At 43.9% G+C, this 19,400-nt stretch overlaps 1 protein-coding gene across 1 annotated transcript in view; it reads left to right on the top strand.

Moving 5' to 3' along the window:
- MAN2A1 (mannosidase alpha class 2A member 1) overlaps positions 1 to 19,400 on the top strand; it is a 197,364-nt gene that overhangs the window by 169,608 nt on the left and 8,356 nt on the right. Inside the window, exons 17-20 of the mRNA XM_052643697.1 lie at positions 66 to 199; positions 3,004 to 3,145; positions 5,630 to 5,763; positions 14,909 to 15,103. Coding sequence (XP_052499657.1) covers positions 66 to 199; positions 3,004 to 3,145; positions 5,630 to 5,763; positions 14,909 to 15,103 — 605 coding nt within the window. The remainder of the gene's footprint in view (positions 1 to 65; positions 200 to 3,003; positions 3,146 to 5,629; positions 5,764 to 14,908; positions 15,104 to 19,400) is intronic.

The following is a 19,400-nucleotide window of genomic DNA, read 5'->3' on the forward strand; positions in this document are numbered from 1 at the left end:
CATCCTCTGGCACCCTGCCCTCATTCTTTCCCAACATCTTAATGTAAATATCCTTTTGAATTTAGGAGTAGAAGGACAGTCTGTGGAGATTTCCAATATTGTAGACATCCGAAAAGAGCATAACTATGAGATTGCAATGAGAATTTCTTCTGGCATCAACAGCCAAAACAGATTTTATACTGACCTAAATGGATACCAGGTAATTTTCCATTAAAATGTTTAAATGATGGTTATAGTATATACCTTTTATATATGATAACAGGCAAGTTAATTTTGGATCCTTTGAAAAAATATACTTAAGGTTGCAAATTATTTCTAAAATAAAACTGAATTTTAACAGACACTTTTAGGTTCTGTATCTAACCAGGTTTTCAAGGATAGAACAAAATATTTGCAAGACTATTTTGTAAAACATCTATTTGTAAGGATTTGTTTTCTCAAAGGAAAATTTGGGGACCACTATGCATGTTAAATACCTTGATGCTAAAATATATATGAATTTTTCTAGTAAAAGGAAATATTAATATTAATTATGGATTGATAGAGTATACCTTTTATTTCCTCATAAGGAATTGGTCTATCCGTATTTAGTTTGTTCCACATATGTTTCTAAATTTATGATTTAACAATGGGCTCTTTTCAATTCCAGGAAATTCTTCTCTGCTGATGTATGTGTGTGTGTACATTTATGCACACACATATATGTGTACATAGACACATACAGATAAAAACACCTATCTGTTTAGAAATGTGAATAGCTATATTTAATCAAAGTGTTTGTGAAACAGTTTGAAATAGTAATGGGAAAATTGATTCATAAAATCTTTTTCAGATATTCATTTCTCTAATTTACTAGAGCTCTTTTGATTGCTATCTAAATCTGTATGCACAGTATATGTGTGTAACAACATATATTTGAAATAATACTATTAAAAACATAAGCATGTCTCTGAGACATTAGCATTTTCGAAATTTCTGACTACGAATAGAAATAATTTCACAAATGCTATTACTCTGATTTTCAACTGGGATGAGTGGAAAGGATTGTGATAATTTTCTCTTCTACAGTTTCCTGCAAAAGTTAAATTTAAACCTTTGCAAAGCATAAAAATTGCAGCATGCATTTTAAATTAACTTGTTAATTCTACTACAGCTGTTTGGCTTTCAGATGAAGCCCTGGCTTTATGGTGATTCATTTTCCTTGTGTACAAAAGAAAGGCTTTTCTAAGTCCTACAGAAGCAATAATTTGTATATGTGGGTGTATACATGAATGGAAAAACAGTAAAAATGAAAATGTGAATTTTGTTTACAAAGATAGAGCACAGTAATAAATAGGAAAACATTATTTTTAAGACTGTAAGCTAAACGTTGCTTCTTTTTTAGAACAGGCCATTTCTTATGCTTTGAAAATAATAGTTGCTTGGGCCAAACTAGAAATCTAGACCCACAAATGAGGAGGGTAACAGCTACACAGTTGTGACAGTTTTAGATGTCTTTTTTTTTTTAAGTATAAACTTAGTTGGAGTAGAAAGATCAGGATCGGCGATTTCTTGCTAGCTAGCTTTCCTTCCTTCCTTTTTAAAAAACATTTTACAGGGTTGTTGTTTTTTTTTTTTCCCCCCTACCAGGTTGTTAATTTCCTAGGGCTATGATATAAATTGCCACAAACTGGGTGACTTAAAACAACGAAAATGTATTCCCTCACAGTTTTGGACTTCAGAAGCCAAAATGAAGGTGTAGCCAGGGCCTGCCCCCTCGGTCCGCTCCAGGAAAGGGTGGCCTTGCCTCTTCTGGCTCCTGGTGGTCGCTGGCAGTCCTTGGCACTCCGTGCGTTGCACACTGCACGGAGTGCGTCGCCGCGGTTCCTGCCTCTGCTCTCACGCGGTCTCCTCGTGACTCTGCATGTCTGTATGTCCAGGTTCCCCGTTCCTCGTGAGGATACCGTTCTTCAGATTATCACCCACCCCAACCCAGTGTAACTTAGTTATAATCTGCAGAGGCCACATTTCAAAATAAAATCACATTCACAGGTTCTGAGTGAACATGAATTTGGGGAGACTCTATTGAGAACCAGTAAATTGAATGACCTACTGCAAGGTTGTTGTGAAGATTAAAGATCTTATTTGTGAAATACCCAGTACTCTGCCCGGTGTTAATGGACACTCAGTGCGTGTTATCTATTATGCTTACATTGTATTTCTCCTGTTCTGAGTTCCATGTTAAAGTTTCATGAGTTTAAAAGAAGACATGACATTTTTATGTGCTATGAGTAAGATTTCTGATAATAGAGTCTCTGTTTGACATCTCTTCCTGAGGTTTAAGTGAGTCTCCTTGACCCAGCCAGCTTAGTTCATTATCAGTCTCTCCCAAAAACTAAAGGTATAGTTGTATTTCATGCACTCAGATACTAAACCAAGAAAAACTGGAATTTGGAACTGCCTACATTGAAACTAAACAAGAAGAGTAAGCATTGAATAGTTTTTAAATATAAAAATGCATTTGATTATTACAACATAGTATGTTAGAGGATATGGTGGCGAGATGTGTGGTATTTATTAAAACTGATTCAAGAATTATGAGAGATATTTCTTGAAAGGGGATAGGGAGCTCTTAGGCTTTGCATTCATTACAAAAGCAGTATGTTAGAATTAGATGAGAAATGAATACTTAATACCTTTATAGCTTGCTTTATGCAGGTATGGAGAGCTAGAAGACTTCTGTTAAGGATTTTTATTCTGAATTTAAATAGCAGTGCCTATTTAAAAAAATCTAGATAAGTTCTACCTTTCTCACTTAAAAATTTTCTAAGATGCTCATGATTTTTCTTCATCTTGAAGAATGTTTTAATTTCTCAGTTAGCTGCTCTGTTAGACAAGAAAGGTGCTGTACCTTTTTCCATTTGGGAAAAAGCCATCTGTAGTCAATAGTTAATGTTTTTAAGTACATGTGTAAGTATCACTGAATTTTCTTTTTTTCTTAACAATAATTGTTTGGTCCTGCAGATTCAGCCTAGAGTGACGATGAGCAAATTGCCTCTTCAAGCGAACGTCTATCCCATGACTACAATGGCGTATATCCAGGATGCCGAGCGCCGCTTGACTCTGCTCTCTGCTCAGTCTTTGGGTGTTTCGAGTCTGAAAAGTGGTGTGTACTCTGTAGATTCTCTGGCCCTTACTAGTCTCACTTTCGGTTAGTCGTGTGTTAGTTGTCTTCCTCAGTCACAAGCTTTTTTCTTTTTAGAACCAGACTGTCAGTTAATTTTGAGCTTTGTGAGACTGACATAAAATCATAAACTTCCTCAATCTTCAGATGAAAACAGACCCAAAAGTTCACAAAACTGATGATTTTTAAAGATAATTTACTTTCCCCAATAGCCCATTGTTTGCAAAATTCTGTCATTGTTGTGACTGAATGCATATGGAAATTCAGACTCTGACTAAACTAAGTTTAGATAATTTGAAGTTTAGATATTAATAAATTAACCAGGGTTGCAAAAGGGGAAAGTTGCACTTCAAACTTAGGTCCTTTTCGGAGTCACATCCTCCTAGGATGCTGCCAACTGAAAGGAGAAAGGGAGCAGAGATGATACGGACATGGCGATAAAGAGGCGGCAGGCCCGACTGCACAGACGCCGGACAGACCGAAACGGGGGGAAGGAGGAAAGAGATAGCAGACGCTGGCTGTTTCCTGTGAAACTTTCTACTGGGGGACTTGTCCTTCATAGTACCTGTTTTTAACTATTTACATGTCAGTTGCTCCTCTTGGCTTACATACTAAGGGTTGCTAAGACAAGTGTGTCATAGAGCTGGGCAGGTAATAAATGAGTGTACTTGCCTGGCATCTCCATTTCATGTTGGGCACATGCATGCCTTCTGTACTTCCACACACAGAAAACTCTGCTGTTTATCATTTTTCCTTGTGGCCTTCATTACACAAAGTCCTGAGATCGTGTCATGAAGACATGAATGCAGTTATAAAAATAAAAATGGCCTCACCTCGGGGATCCGGTAAGGAGTGCTGAGATGTGGGTGAATTGCAGAGCGCACCCCCCGGTGTACAGACCTTGTTGCCGTGGGGAACTGGCCCAGTGTTGCCACCTTCTTCCTTTTTTTACAAAAAGCCCATCTGGAATTTTACAGGAAGTCTCCCATTCTGTAAATGTTGACATAATTTTTTAATAATCAGAATGGAAAACCTGTTGGTGTCAGATAACGACTTCTGAGCTACCCATTTTTAAACCCTGCCTAAAATTCCCCAGTTTGGGCTCTCCATAGGGGACTAGACCTTAGGGTTCAAGGAGTCATGCACCTAACAGTGTTGCCTCACTTCTCTGATGAAGAGCCCGCGATAGACACCCAGGCGCCCTCGAGTTTGCGTGACTACAGGCATGAAAGCAGTTTGCGTATAGGAGAGGACCTTACTCTGTGTCTCACAGTGTGTGGCTAATATTTGAAGTCAGGGAGAAGACTTAGAAAGGACCAGGAGGTTGATAGACTGCTTTGGATGTGAAGTGATAGAACTCGAGACAAGCATGGGGACAGTTAGCCCCAGGGCCTGAGGAGCACCTTCTAGACAACTGTCTTACAAAGTGTGGACAAAGTGACGACGGAAACTCTAACCCTCCATGATAACTTTATGTACTGGTTACCCAAACTGGAAGGACGGAACCAGAGTTGGTTTACCTATGTGAGCATACTAGTTACTAACACATTCTATAAATTTTCCTTCCTCCAAGTGATTGCTCAGTACAGTAGCAAATATTAATGGATGGATAGGTGGATATATATATTTAAGTGTGTGTGTGTGTGTTAGTCGTGTCCGACTCTTTATGATCCCATGGACTGTAGCCCACCAGGCTCCTCTGCTCATTGAGTTCTCCAGGCAAGAACACTGGAGTAGGTTGCCATTTCCTTCTCCAATATATTTAAAGTAGTATAACTTTAATGGGTTTTTTTTGGTATAATCATACACATATAAATATGTCTCTGGTGATTTTCTTTTAGTTTGTAATTTCATAACCTAACTATTAGAGTTATAGCTGAAACTAGAGGAGTTGTAGAATTACTGCATAGCAAATAGAGGAACCAAATATAACAGCTTTTTGAGCTAAAGGAGGAAACACAGCTAGGAAATCACTGATGCAGTATCAGAGAGGGAAGGGGTTACACAGTGGGTGTCCCCAAATCCTTGGGCTTCAGAGAATCTCCACACATCAAGTAACCTAAAATGTTACTTCAGACCCTTTTTAGATCTGTCCTCTGTATTTTTCTTATTACTCCATGTGTGATATATATATTTCTTAATGAACCTCATAAACATTTTTCAATTCCAAATGCTGTTGCTAAAAATTTTGGAGGACTTTACTCTTTCGATCAATATTTTTAAGTTTTACTTTCATTTTGATCTCTTCTGTCCCATTTAAATTTCTTACTAGATTTTACAAAATGCTGATGAAGACAAGGAGAAATACAATCCTGTTTCGTGAGTTTATGCTAAATGCGCTGAGCTGTTATCAGAAGGAACCCCATGGCTTCCCCGGCTGGAGGGGAAGCGTGGACCTAGACTCTGCTTTGTGTCTGTGAGATGCGCAGTGAATAACCCTGGCCTGTCTGTTTCCTTGTTTGCTAGGTCAGATTGAAGTTATCATGGATCGAAGACTCATGCAAGATGATAATCGTGGCCTTGAACAAGGCGTCCATGATAACAAGATTACAGCTAATTTATTTCGAATACTTCTAGAAAAAAGAAGTGTCATGAATATGGTAGGAAAGATGCTCTCATGTTCCAATGTTGACTGTTCTTTGCCATCCAAAAATGTGAACTTATACTTTTATTATTTTTTGCGTGTTCTGATATTGAGATGTCTTTATATTAGACTTAGCCTATATTCACAAGAAAGAGAACTTCAGTTATGTGTATCATGTAAGATTTATATTTAAGCATTTTATTTTTTGTTTTGCTTATTATGTAGATATAAAAGAATGTTAAGCCATCAGTTTGGATGAAATTTCCTGAAATTACTTTGACAGAAACAAGAGTTCAGTTTAAAGACTGGAGCTTCGCCACGTGCTCAGGAGGTTAGGCTTGGTCAGTGGGGTGTGCTTGAAGCCTCAGTGCCCTCGTGCTAGTCTAGGCTCCTCTACTGAAAGTGGGCTTACTTGTCTGCTTTCTTCTTCATCTTTCACTTCTCAAAGCAGAAATCCAGCATTCTGTGCAGAGTCTGGCAAAGACTCTGTTGGGCCTGAACTCACCTGACAGTATACTCCTGAGAAGGCAACACCAGTTCCCCGCAGAGCCCTCAGCTGCAGGCCCCCACTTCAGGGCCCCGACGCGGCCCTCCTCCTTGCTCTGCTCCCTGGCTCTCTGCACCAACCGCCAGGCCTTGCTGCTCTGCAGCCGATGGCCTCCCGTCTGCCTTGCAGAGGAGCGGCGCTCTAGGGCTCCCTGGGCTGCACCCCGGGCGTCTGCTCCCCGCCTCCCTCCCCCTGTGCTGGCCTCCTCTCCTCGTTGGCGGTCCTCCACCGTCGGAGCCAACCCGTCGCCCTCCCCAGGACCCTTCCGTAGTCACCCTCCCTGCGTCCCCGGCCCTGCCCCTGCAGCCTTTGTGCTGGCTTGTAAGCACCATTCATGTTCTGTTAAACGCACACCCGCACGCAGCTGACGCTCAGCCCCTCATCCGCTTCGAGGCTGGGCTGCGGGCTGCCTTGGTGCCGTCACTCTCCTCGTGCCGGTGCCGCTGTGCTCCGGGCAGGCTTGGGCTTCCGGCGCTCGCCCCAGCGGGCGTGGTCGGTCGTCATCTTACCTCCTCCCGCAACAGCATCTGACTCTGGCCGGTGTCCGGTCCTGAAACACTGCCGCGCCAGGGCTCCCGGGGGCCCAGCGCACTTGGTTTTTCTCCTGCCTCTGGACGGTTCTTTGTCTGTCTCTCCGATAGCTCTGTATTCAGCTTTAAATATTGGAGCCCTCCATGCTCAGCCCCAGGCCTCTCCCTTTCCTCACTTTGTGTGTGATTCCTCCCCGTCAGCTGGAACTGACAGATAGAAACCCTCCGCTTCAGTTTCACCCCTCGCCTTGAGACCCACCCTTCTGGTTGCTTCCTGGCATTTCTTTGTGCATTTGTAAGGGCGTCTCAAGCCTGACACACTCAGAGCCACGGTCCTGATCGCCCCCTTCCAAGCGCCCCCTCCCTTGATAACCAGCACTGCTTTCCGAGCAGCGCAGACCCCTGCGGGTCGTCCTTGGTGGACATTCCCCCCACCTGCTCTCTTCGCATAGCAGCCTTCACCTTCGTTTGGGCTGTGTCGCTGCCTAAATACTTCAGATCTACACACTTGATTGCTAAATCTCACTAGCCCCTTGTGTTCTCTGGAGGGCGGCTGTGCGCGCCCACCCTGCCGGCTTCTTTCTGCCCGTCTGCTCTGAACCCACTGAGCAGTAGCTTTGTTTTCGATGCCCTGCTTCCCGCCTCTGCCTTCGCGTTGCTCCCGACAGTGGCTCGCGGAGCCCGGTGCTCGCGGCCCTTCCTGGCCCGCCTTCTCCTCTGCTGATGCGCGGTCTCCCTGCTCCTGCTCTGCGCCAGCTGCTTTCCCTCAGTCCTCAGTGGCTCCTGGGCACCCGGCCCTCCCCGCAGCTTCACACACGCCTTTCAGTCTCTACCCAGTGGTTCTTCGTAATTAGGCGTTCAGATCTGAGTCTCCTTCAGCAGCTTCTGCGGCTTGACCAGATTCGAACCGCCCTCAGAATCACGCACGTGTTCTGTGTGGTGTGTGTGTGGTCATTGTCCTCCTCCTGTGCGCTTGAGAGTCGCATCTCCGTCCGCTTCTAGGATGGTTCTGGCACAGCAGACACCCAGTGTGTGTGTTGCGTGCGTGAGCACACGAGTGCTGCAGGGCCTGAGCTGGGAGAGCAAGCTGCCTCACCGCAGTCACTGCTCGTTGCCTGTCGCCACGCGCGCGTCCTGCCCCCTGGATTCCAGGGGCGCGTCTGCTCCGCTGCGTGTGCCCCGCCTGGCTCCATGCCGGCGGTAGGCATCTTATAAATAAAATATTGGTTGCTTCAGTGAAATGGCAGCAGCTAATTAAGGCAAACAGTTCTCTCCGTATTTAGAATCTTTTAGGAAAAAGGTTTTAATATCCATTTTAGATGTCAAGATTTATACCAGTTTTTGGGACTCATGGTTTAAATCAATTACTGACAAGATAGCTTAGTTTTAGGACTAAAATGACATAGAAAAATCATTGTCTGGGTGCTGGCAGCTACTATCTTTTGCTTCTCCTGAAATGTTTCTGGCTTTGATGATTTTTCTCTCCACAGATACTGACTTCTTGACAAAACTTCTGTTAACTATGGCAGTAAGAACTTTTTCATGTCAGCTCTATAAAGCTTTCACTTAGAAGTTACATAATTTGTTCATTCTCATTCAAAACTCTTTGCATAGTGATTGATTTCAGTTTGATTCAAAGTTTTTATAATCCTATCTTGGTTAAATTCTTCTTTTGCTCAACTATAGATTCTTGGGCTTAAGTCAATAGTTTCTTTTAAATAGAAAATGAACCAGAGAAGAGAAGATAACATTTTAATTTCTAGTGAAATTTATTAAAATGACATTTGATTAAGAAATGTTACATATCACATAACTTAAGTTTTCTTGAAAGTGTTTTTATTTTCAACCAGACTAATGACTAAAATGTTGATGGTAGAAATTGACATGGGGAGACATTCCCTGGAAAGGAAGGCTTTTTAGTGGGAAGCTTTGAACCTGCTGGAGCCTCATGTTGATAATCCTGGATGACTAAATGGAAGCATCCTGTTCTCAAGTCCTTTGCAGAGGCAGTGAGAACAAGGTTGGAACGATAAATATCACGGGGAGAGGAGTAGATGCCCAGCGGGGACTGCGACTCTGTGGGGTCTTTCACAGTAATGATGCCCAAGGCTCAGAAGAAGAACAAGATAGAAACTGTCTCATTAGCGTTGACTTTTTAGGATTTATTTCTTTGACCCCTACTCCCTACCCTCTTCCTCCTGGCAACTAGAATAATAGTAAAGGGGAACTAGGAATCATTGCTCGGGAGGTGCTCGTGTGTTGCAGCTGGGCCTTTTGCTTCTGGATACCAGCCCTTTACATACAAGGAGAGGAATTCTGGAGCTATCAGGTAACAGTCACACGTGCTGGGTGCGCTCCGGAAAATGATACCAAGAAGGAGGCTGGTCAGGTTTAAGGGAGATGCTTACGGTAGGTGACCAGAGGGTCTGCTGAACATGAGGATTGCTGCCTGGCCCACGTCAGAGCCACAGCGCAGCCCCAGATGGCTGTTTCCACTCGAGGTGGGGGCCCACTGGGACTTTATTTCCCAGTGCTTGGGGTAAAAAATAAAGTATCCAGATAAGTTTTCGTTACTGTAAAATCATTTTGATGATTTTAAATATGAAATCTCTTGGGTCTGTTTGTTTTTCTTGAGAGGACTGAAAAACAGACACTGTTTTAATACCATGTGGAGCTGCCAGGACATGTCTGGTGCAGTCAGTCAGGTCAGTCGCTCAGTTGTGTCTAACTCTTTGTAACCCCATGGAGTGCAGCACACTAGGCCTCCCCTGTCCAGCTCCCAGAGTCCACCCAAACCCCTGTCCATCGAGTCGGTGATGCCATCCAGCCATCTCCTCCTCTGTCGTCCCCTTCTCCTCCCGCCTTCAATCTTTCCCAGCATCAGGGTCTTTTCCAGTGAGTCCGTTCTTCGCATCAGGTGGCCAAACTGTTGTAGCTTCAGCTTAAGCATCAGTTCATCCATTGAGTATTCAGGACTGATTTCCTTTCAGATTGACTGATTTCATCTCCTTGCAGTCCAAGGGACTCTCAAGAGTCTTCTCCAACACCACAGTTCAAAAGCATCAGTTCTTTGGCGCTCAGCCTTCTTTATGGTCCAGCTGTCACATACATACGTGACCACTGGAAAAACCATAGCTTTGACTAGATGGACCTTGTCGGGAAAGTAATATCTCTGCTTTTTTAATATGCTGTCTAGGTTAGTCATAGATTTTCTTCCAAGGAGCAAGGGTCATTTAATTTCATGGCTGTAGTCACCATCTGCAGTGATTTTGGAGCCCAAGAAAATAAACTCTGTCACTATTTCCATTGCTTCCCATCTGTTTGTCATGAAGTGATGGGACCGGATGCCATGATCTTAGTCTTAAGTCAGCTTTTTCACTTTCCTCTTTCACTTTCATCAAGAGGCTCTTTAGCTCCTCTTCACTTTCTGCTGTAAGGGTGGTGTCATCTGCATATCTGAGGTTATTGATATTTCTCCCAGCAATCTTGACTCCAGCTTGTGCTTCATCCAGCCCAGCGTTTTGAATGATGTACTCAGCATATAAGTTAAATAAGCAGGGTGACAATATACAGCCTTGACGTGCTCCTTTCCCAATTTGGAAGCAGTCCATTGTTTCATGTCCAGCTGTAACTGTTGCTTCTTTACCTGTGTACAGATTTCTGAGGAGGCAGGTCAGGTGGTCTGGTATTCCCATCTCTTGAAGAATTTTCCACAGTTTATTGTGACCCACACAGTCAAAGGCTTTGGCATAGTCAATAAAGCAGAAATAGTTGTTTTTTGGAACTCTCTCACTTTCTTGATGATCCAGCAGATGTTGGCAATTTGATCTCTGGATCCCCTGCCTTTACTAAATCCAGCTTGAACATCTGGAAGTTCTCAGTTCACATACTGTTGAAGCCTCACTTGGAGAATTTTGAGCATTACTTTACTAGCATGTGAGATGAGTGCAATTGTGTGGTAGTTTGAGCACTCTTTGGCATTGCTTTTCTTTGAGATTGGAATGAAAACTGACCTTTTCCAGTCCTGTGGCCACTGCTGAGTTTTCCAAATTTGCTGGCACGTTGAGTGCAGCACTTTCACAGCATCATCTTTCAGGATTTGAAACAGCTCAACTGGAATTCCGTCCCCTCCACTAGCTTTGTTCATAGTGATGCTTTCTAACGCCCACTTGACTTTGGACGCCAGGATGTCTGGCTCTAGGTGAGTGTTCACACCATTGTGATTATCACTGTGGGTCGTGAAGATCTATTTTGTACAGTTCTTCTGTGTATTCTTGCCACCTCTTCTTAATATCTTCTGCTTCTGTTAGGCCCCTACCATTTCTGTCCTTTATCAAGCCCGTCTTTGCATGAAATGTTCCCTTGGTATCTCTAATTTTCTTGAAGAGATCTCTAGACTTCCCATTCTACTGTTTTCCTCTCTCTCTTTGCACTGATCACTGAGGAAGACTTTCTTATCTCCTTGCTACTCTTTGCAGCTCTGCATTCGGATCTTTGCCTTCCTGCTTTGCTTCCCGCGTCTCTTCTTTTCTCCGCTGTCTGTGTGGCCTCCCCACACAGCCACTGTGCCTTTGCGTTTCTCTTTCTGGGGATGGTCTTGATCACCGCCTCCTGTACAATGTCACGAACCTCCGTCCATAGTTCTTCAGGCACTCTGTCTATCAGATCTGATCCCTTGAATCTGTTGGTCACTTCCACTGTATAATCGTAAAGGATTTTATTTAGGTAATATCCGAATTGTCCAATGGTTTTCCCTATTTTCTTCAATTTAAGTCAGAATTTGGCAAGAAGGAGTTCATGATGTGAGCCACAGTCAGCTCCTGGTCTTGTTTTTGCTGATTGTATAGAGTTTCTCCATCTTCGACTGCAGAGAATATACTCAGTGTGATTTCGGTGCTGACCATCTGGTGATGTCTGTGTGTAGAGTCATCGCTTGTGTTGTGGGAGAGGGTGTTTTCTCTGTCTACCAGGGTGACTTGGCCCGTATATTGCTAGGCTTCAGCTCTACACGAAATCGCACCACTCTGTACATTTTCATTCTTTCTCTCTCCTTCTCCCTGTTTGTCTTTGTACCCCATTCTTTCTCCTACAGTAATTTTCTCTCATTCATTTATACTGCATCACTTATTAATATAATAATTAATTAATCATCAACATCTGGTCCTCCTTATGTCAGGTCATTGTGAATAAACAAGGGTGACTAAAAATAATCTCTTTCTTAATAATTTAGCAGGTTTTTATGTAGATGAAATGGAAAGCTTTGATGTTTAGGCAGTGGATAACTCAAGTGGGCTTAATGAGGGGCACCAAGGAGCCTGGCAAGAAGTTCTGACTAATGAAATAAGGGCGTAAACCCAGTGGAGAAGATCTCAACTTAATGTGGTTTGCATCAGAATGTGCGTAAACCCAGTGGAGAAGATCTCAACTTAATGTGGTTTGCATCAGAATGTGCTAGAAATTCTCTTTAATCTCCGGTAGGCTGCAGAGAGAAAGCCAGACATAGATAGTCTGAAACCTCCCAACCTGCAAGAAACCAAGTAATGTTTGTAGTAGTAGTATATCATTTATTGTGACATTGGTTTATAGGTTACACAAACATGTAGAATTTCCTATAGCAAGTTTATTTTATAAATTTTATCATCAGGGTTATGGTTGAAAGGTTACCTTTCTAGGAGGTTAATCAAAGTAGTGAGAGCTTCACAGTTAGATATATTGTCGAGCCCTTACTGCTATAGAGCTGTTACGAAGGCATGTGAATCGTGGTGCTTTGCCTGAGTCTTTGCCTCATCCAGCCTGGCCAGCGTCCAGAAGTGTTTGTGTTCTCGGAGCTCTTCTGGCACTGGGCCACAACTCTTACGTAAACTTCTCTTCCTTTCCTGCTTAGGAGAACATAAATAGCACAGTTCTTGCATGCCCAAAGTACTTACATTCACGACAGTGTATTGTTCGACAAGACTTTTCCTTAACGTGCTCCTGAGTCTGCATCTTTTTTTTTTCATCCTAAACTAGTTAAACAGTAAGGCTTATACTTTTAATTCCAGAGTGAGCTCTGTTTGCTCTGAAAGGTTGGGAGGGTGCTGCGGTAGCAGTTGCTGTATCATACAGGCCAGTAGAGCAGAGTGGGCCTGACTGTGACAGTCACTTGGGGGCTTTCAACTTGACCTTCCCAGGCCCCTCTCCTTAGAATTCTGATTCAGTAGATTTCGGTTCAGGTCCAAGGATCTAGGTTGCATAAAAGCTTCCCAGGCCATTCTGATGTCTGGTCAGTCTGGGGGAAACACTGGAGGCCAGGAGACCTGACTTGGGTTTGCAGGAGTGCTGGTTTGCACATGATTGCTTCTGAGGCATGGATAATCTATCAGTCAGTATCCGACCATCTCACTGAAGTGTCCAAGGGTTCCTCCCAGAGTGTAGAACAAAGCCAGAGAGCTGTTTCTGAACGTATCTTGACCTAGAAGGGACTTAATGCCTCTGAATCTGATAAGGCAGGTGTTTTCCTTTCTGTAAGAAGCTTTTATCTTTTATTACTCAAAAGTGGTTTTGTCAGCAGTCCTGACCTAGATTATGAAGCCCTTTGATCTTTGAGTCCATTTAAAGCTTCTTGTTGAAAATGTTCCCTCTCTCTTCATGTTACTCTACAGGCTGCATTAAATTTCGATGTTGTTGAAGAATATTATTGTATATACTTTATTTAATCTTTCCTTAAAAAAGAATGTGGGATGGATAAATTTTTAACTTAATATTTTTTACCTAATGCTTTTTGTCAGTCTCTTAATATTGTAGTGTCCCTCTGTTGCCTTAATTTTTTTTTCTCTATTCATAGTCTGAATCGTAATGACATCTGCAGTTTGCTGCTGGCAAGATGCTCACCACTCTTTTGCTAACACCCTCTGTTCAGTGCTGATCTGACATTCTGAATTTTAAGCTCTTTATCTTCTATAAATCTTGTCTTTTCACACAGATAGGTTGTCAAACCTTTTATTTGAGCCATCTATTAAAAACTATGCAAAATCAGAAGATATCAGTGAAATAGTCATTTCCAAAATACGATACAAAATGGAAATGTCCCCAAGTGGTGTTGGTGATCACAAGGCCTTTCTACATAAATTATGTTTTCTTCTTAGTGCTTTTCTGGGTCTGCTTTTACACCTTAGACATTATTGGTTAAGATTCAACTTAGTCACTGATTTTATTAATTGTGTATGTCATCTACCATATGTATAGTCCCCAGTCCTGGTAGATTTACTTAATGTTTGAACGTGCTGAAATGCGTATCTGTAACCACACACCATAGCAAAGACTAAAGTATTTTGAAATTATACTGAGTAATTGTAAACCATGTAAACGTGTGATAACTATTCTATAACAGATGCAGCAGTTCCAGCTTTTGGAATAAAGTAAAGCGAAACATCTGCAGTGATTTTACCAAATTCAAAGAAAATAGGTGGTAGAGATATGCTCCCTGTGTTATTCTAAAGCCTTATTTATTTTTATTTTTTTTAAAAATCCTATCATTGGGTAGAACATAACTATATATTTTATATATATAATATATATATAAAGAATTTTCATATAAAGTTCTATATATAGAACTTATAGAACATAATTTTGGATTGGTACATAACTTCACAGTCTAGTCAAATGTATAAATGAAACCATGAGAATATGATAGATAAAACCTGAGGGAAAAGAGATAACATTTGATGATGTGTGCAAGATATATGAACATCCTAATCTGTCCACTTTAAGAGTTTTGTGGTAGATTGAGAAAGAATCTTCATATAAAGTAATTCCTTGTCCTAGAATGTGGAAAATGTCCTCGAGACTTGTAGTTTTAAAGCAGTGGAGAGGAAATGTTTCTAAACATGGAAGTTAATGTTAAGTGGACACTGTTTTCTTCTGTTGCTTAGAACTGAACTTGGCAATCTGCTGTGCATTGTCAAAACTTATTTATAAAATATAGTGAAACCAAAATATCAATATACTTTTCTATTTCTTTCCTGTCTGAACCCTGCCTGCTGATGCAGTTAATACTGAGGCTTGCAGAGATCTAACTGTCCCGCATTCTTGTTTTATCTTGACAGGAAGAAGACCAGAAGGCGGTCAGTTACCCTTCGCTTCTTAGCCACATAACATCTTCTTTCCTGAATCACCCTGTCTTCCCAATGACAGAAAAGGTCCCTGTGCCCACCCTTCAGCTGCTGGGTGGATTCTCTCCCTTAATGTCACCTTTGCCCTGTGACATTCACCTGGTTAATCTGAGGACAATGCAGTCAAAGGTATATCCCCAAGTATCTCTATGAAAAACTGACTTTTTATATTATACTTGGTATAAGGGGGTGGGAGTAAGAAAACTGTTAGTTTTACTCTGCTTCAGGGAATGATTAAGAGCACTTCACCTTTAGGCAGCATCATTATACCTTCTGTCTGACTGTTGCTGTAGAGTTTAGAGAATGTCCTTAGACTTATTTTATTCTCATAACAGTCCTGTGTGGTGAGCAGATCGGGAAGAATCAGCTTCTATTTACAGATAAAGAAGCTGAAGCTGGCCTGAGGTCACATAACTAGTAGGTGTGAGAACAAGGATAACGAGGCCTGAAGATCAGCTCTGCTGGTGTTTGCCATTTGTTTCTGCCTATTAGCCAGTGTTTCTCAGGAGTTAGAGAGACAGAAAGCACAGTGTTTAATGATTTCTGTACCAGAGGCTTTGTACGTTTGTATCTGTTCTCCTAAAAAACATAAAAAATCCTAAAATACTCCTAAAACTTAGCATTGAGAAACCAGCTATGTAGGAGAGGTATAAAGATATGTTAGGGGAAGTAACAAGGGAAGATTTTGTTAGGTACGGAATGTTAACTCAGATTGCTTGGGTTTACCTATATGCCCAATTTTAAAGTCAGATTGCGTTGAAAAAAAAAAGGTGAGAGGTTTGGCATTTTTATGTTTTGTAGAGCTGTTTTGATATCGTGGATTGACATACACTTAGCTGGAAATAGTAAGTGGTTATGGATTCTGTGGGAAATATAAAAAAATTACCTGAGTGTGAAAAGAAGAGAGAGTTCATGTTCAAAGACAGCATAAGAGGGAAAAAATGTTTAGCTTAAGAATAAAAAACTAAAGCGTATCAAATAAAGGAAGGATCAGTACATACAAATTTGGACATTTAGTGCTTTAAAACTGGATGTCCACAATAGGGAGCTTGCGCCTGAGTGTGTAGGAGAATACATGGACGAGTAATGATGAGTGCAAGTGGATGTTAGAGGCCTGTGCGTGTACCTCTGTGTCACGGGTACACAGAGGATCACGTGAGTGAGCTTTAGGGTTTGTTCCGCACCTGCTATGTGCCAGTTATCACTAAAGGCACTAAGGGGTGCAGCCATGACCCAAGCAGGCAAGAGCCCCTGCCTTTCTGAAGCTTAGATTCTAGTAAGGGGAGAAAAATGAAGATCAAAACTCAGAGAACACGTGTTAGATGGTAATAAGCATGGTTTTGAAGGGGAAAAGGAGGGAAGAGCACCTTCAGGAGGTGGTTTGAATAGGACGGTTGGAGAAGGCATTGCAGAAAAGGTGATGAGGGAGTGGAAATCTGAAGGAAGTCGGGGAATAGGAGACTGTAGATTTCTGGGGGTAGAGTCGTCGGGAAGAGCTACCAGCACACAGGACTGAAGGCAGGAGGTGCGGGTCGGGATGGAGGCGCCCTGAGACCTGGCGCGGGTCGGGATGGAGGCGCCCTGAGACCTGCACTTTCCTTTGGCTCCTTGCTGTGTCCCCCCACTGAGTGCAGAATCTGCATGCAGTAGGTGCTGTGTAACCCTTTGTTGAACAAGTGCATCCTGAGAGCGCTCCCTCTAGGGTTTTGCTGTGGTCTTTGTGGGCCTACTCTGACTCAGGGAAAGAACACACTCGAACTGGGCAGCCTCCCTGAGGTGACTCCTGGGCTCGAGAGAAAGACAGGAGAGGGTGGAGACGCCAGGCTCCGAGCCCCTGGCACGCCCTCTGGGTGGGGATGGTGGAGGGCACTGGCCAGCGGAAGGCGCCCGGGGCTTTTGGGTCCACAGTGGCCGCTGCTCCTTAGCCTCCCTTCTCGGGCAGCCTTTCCTGTGATGGTGTTCTGGAAGCAGCACCGGCTGATTCTGTGGAGGCTTGTCCCTCTACAGGGTAGAGGCGGGGTGTCGAGTGCAGGGTCTTTCCCTCCAGGGTTTTCACTTGTTTTCCAGATTACCTCTTTGTCGTGGTGACCTGTTTCGTTCATTTTCCCTGCTGTCGGCTGTCTTCCTGTGATACAGATCTAATCACTTTTGTGGTTGAAAATCCCATTGCCGGGACTTTGCCTGTGTTCCAGTGGTTCAGACTCTGCACTCCAGTGCAGTGGGCGGCTTCAGTCCCTGGTCAGAGCGCTGCATCCTGCACGTTGCGCCTGAGAGCCTGCGTGTGGCCACCAAGATCCCCCAGGCCGCAGCCAGCACCCAGGCTGCCAACTTAAGCACTGCCTCCCAGGGCGGCTTCCCTGGTGGCTCAGGCAGGAGAGAAGCTGCCTACAGTGTGGGAGACCTGGGTTTGATCCCTGGGTTGGGAAGATCCCTTGCAGAAGGGAATGGCTGCTCACTCCAGTATTCTGGCCTGGAGAATCCCATGAACAGAAGAGCCTGGAGGGCTACAGCCCATGGGGTCGCAAAGAGTAAGACATGACTGAGCAACTAACATTTTCACTTTGCCCGGCTGGTTCATAGCTGTGGACCCTGCAGGCTGGCCCCCACTGGCTGCGGCCACGTGGTGTCCCATTGCCCCTCTCACCTCTGGGCAGACCCCCTGCTGCATGCCCGCTGACTCCGCTGCCACGTATGAAATGGGCCTCATGGCAGATAGGCCTGCTTCAGGTCTGGTGTGAGAAACGGGTGAGATAATGCTGTGAGAGCTTTTGGAAACAGAAAGGTCTCACAGCTTTGTAGACACGCATTGTTGTCCTGATTATACTTAGAGTACAGGCCAACACAGGTGCAGACCGGGGCTTTAGCAGAGGAGATAAGCGGTTTAACAGTCTGACCAGGAAGAGCAAAGACGGAAATGCCATAGGCATAAGCTAATGCCTGACCACGTGGTCAGAACTAAGCATCTGGGGCTGTTTCGCTTTAGATATCTGGAGAAGGAAATGGCAACCCACTCCAGTATTCTTGCCTGGAGAATCCCATGGACGGAGGAGCCTGGTGGGCTGCAGTCCGTGGGGTGGCAGAGTCGGACACGACTGAGCGACGTCACTCACTCTATGTTAGACATCAGTTGATTCTGATTTCTGTGTTAGTCTTTGACGCTTAGCACACATTTCTAACAGTTTAAAACCTTGCCAGGAACCCGAAGGGATTCTTTTAAGAACTGCTCTCCATCCCCTAATCTCTGATAATGGGAAAGTAATCATTGAAGGACGCTGATGTACATATTCATTCAAAGACAACTTAGTACTTAAAAGGTATCCAGAGTAATTCCACGGTTATACTAGAAGAAAGACAAAAGTAACTCAATCCAGAAGCCAGAGCTGGACATTTTGGATTGTGTTCTTGTTTTTGGTGTGTTGGCATCTCCCAGCATAAAAGAATGCGTGCTCTGTTTAGAGACTGCAGTGCATTTCCCCCACTAAAATAATGTCGAGAGAGATTGGCCTCCAGGCAGGACTGGAGGTCTGCCTTGGCCCATCACCTCACTGTATTCCCATGAGAAAAGTGTCTGCAGACCTCCGAAACAGAACAGGGGCGCATGGCCCTTGCTACCTGACCCCTCCTTCCGTAGCATGATGGGGGGCCCTCTGTGGCCTGCGCTCCAGGCCACTCTCTGCAGGCAGGCTCCCCTTCCAGCCTGCGCTCCCCGCTCCAGGCCACTCTCTGCAGGCAGGCTCCCCTTCCAGCCCTGGGCTCCCTGCTCCAGGCTGCTCTCTGCAGGCTCCCCTTCCAGCCCTGGGCTCCCTGCTCCAGGCCGCTCTCTGCAGGCTCCCCTTCCAGCCCTGGGCTCCCCGCTCCAGGCCGCTGTCTGCAGGCAGGCTCCCCGCTCCAGGCCGCTGTCTGCAGGCTCCCCTTCCAGCCCTGGGCTCCCCGCTCCAGGCCGCTCTCTGCAGGCTCCCCTTCCAGCTCTGGGCTCCCACTCCTGGTGGAGGAAGGCTCTGTGTACTCAAAGCTCAAAGAGCATGTGGAGCCTGGGGAGTCTGCTAACCCCCTGAGGTTAGCAGCTTTTCCAGCTAAAGTCCTCAAACTCATTGTGTCCAGGTGACACTAGGGAGATTATAGAAAAGACTTCGATGTCTTCATCTCTGAGATTCTGATTCTGTACATTTGGGGTGGAGAGCTTAGGAATTAGTAACTTTTAAAAACTCTCCTAGTGATTCTAGAAATTGCTGTTATCTGCATTTACTGAATTGGGAAAATAAGGTAGATTAAATAATTAAAATTAAATTACCTACCTGTGAATGGCAGAATCAGGAGCCACAACCAACTCTTCTGAACCTGGGTGCTGACTGTGATCTCAGAGTGTCACATTAAGATTTCAAGATTTACCAGATCTGTTCTCAAAGTCCACCTTTCCAGAAAAACA

Source organism: Budorcas taxicolor, chromosome 7 (genome assembly GCF_023091745.1).
Source record: "Budorcas taxicolor isolate Tak-1 chromosome 7, Takin1.1, whole genome shotgun sequence".
Classification (NCBI taxonomy): Eukaryota; Metazoa; Chordata; class Mammalia; order Artiodactyla; family Bovidae; genus Budorcas; species Budorcas taxicolor.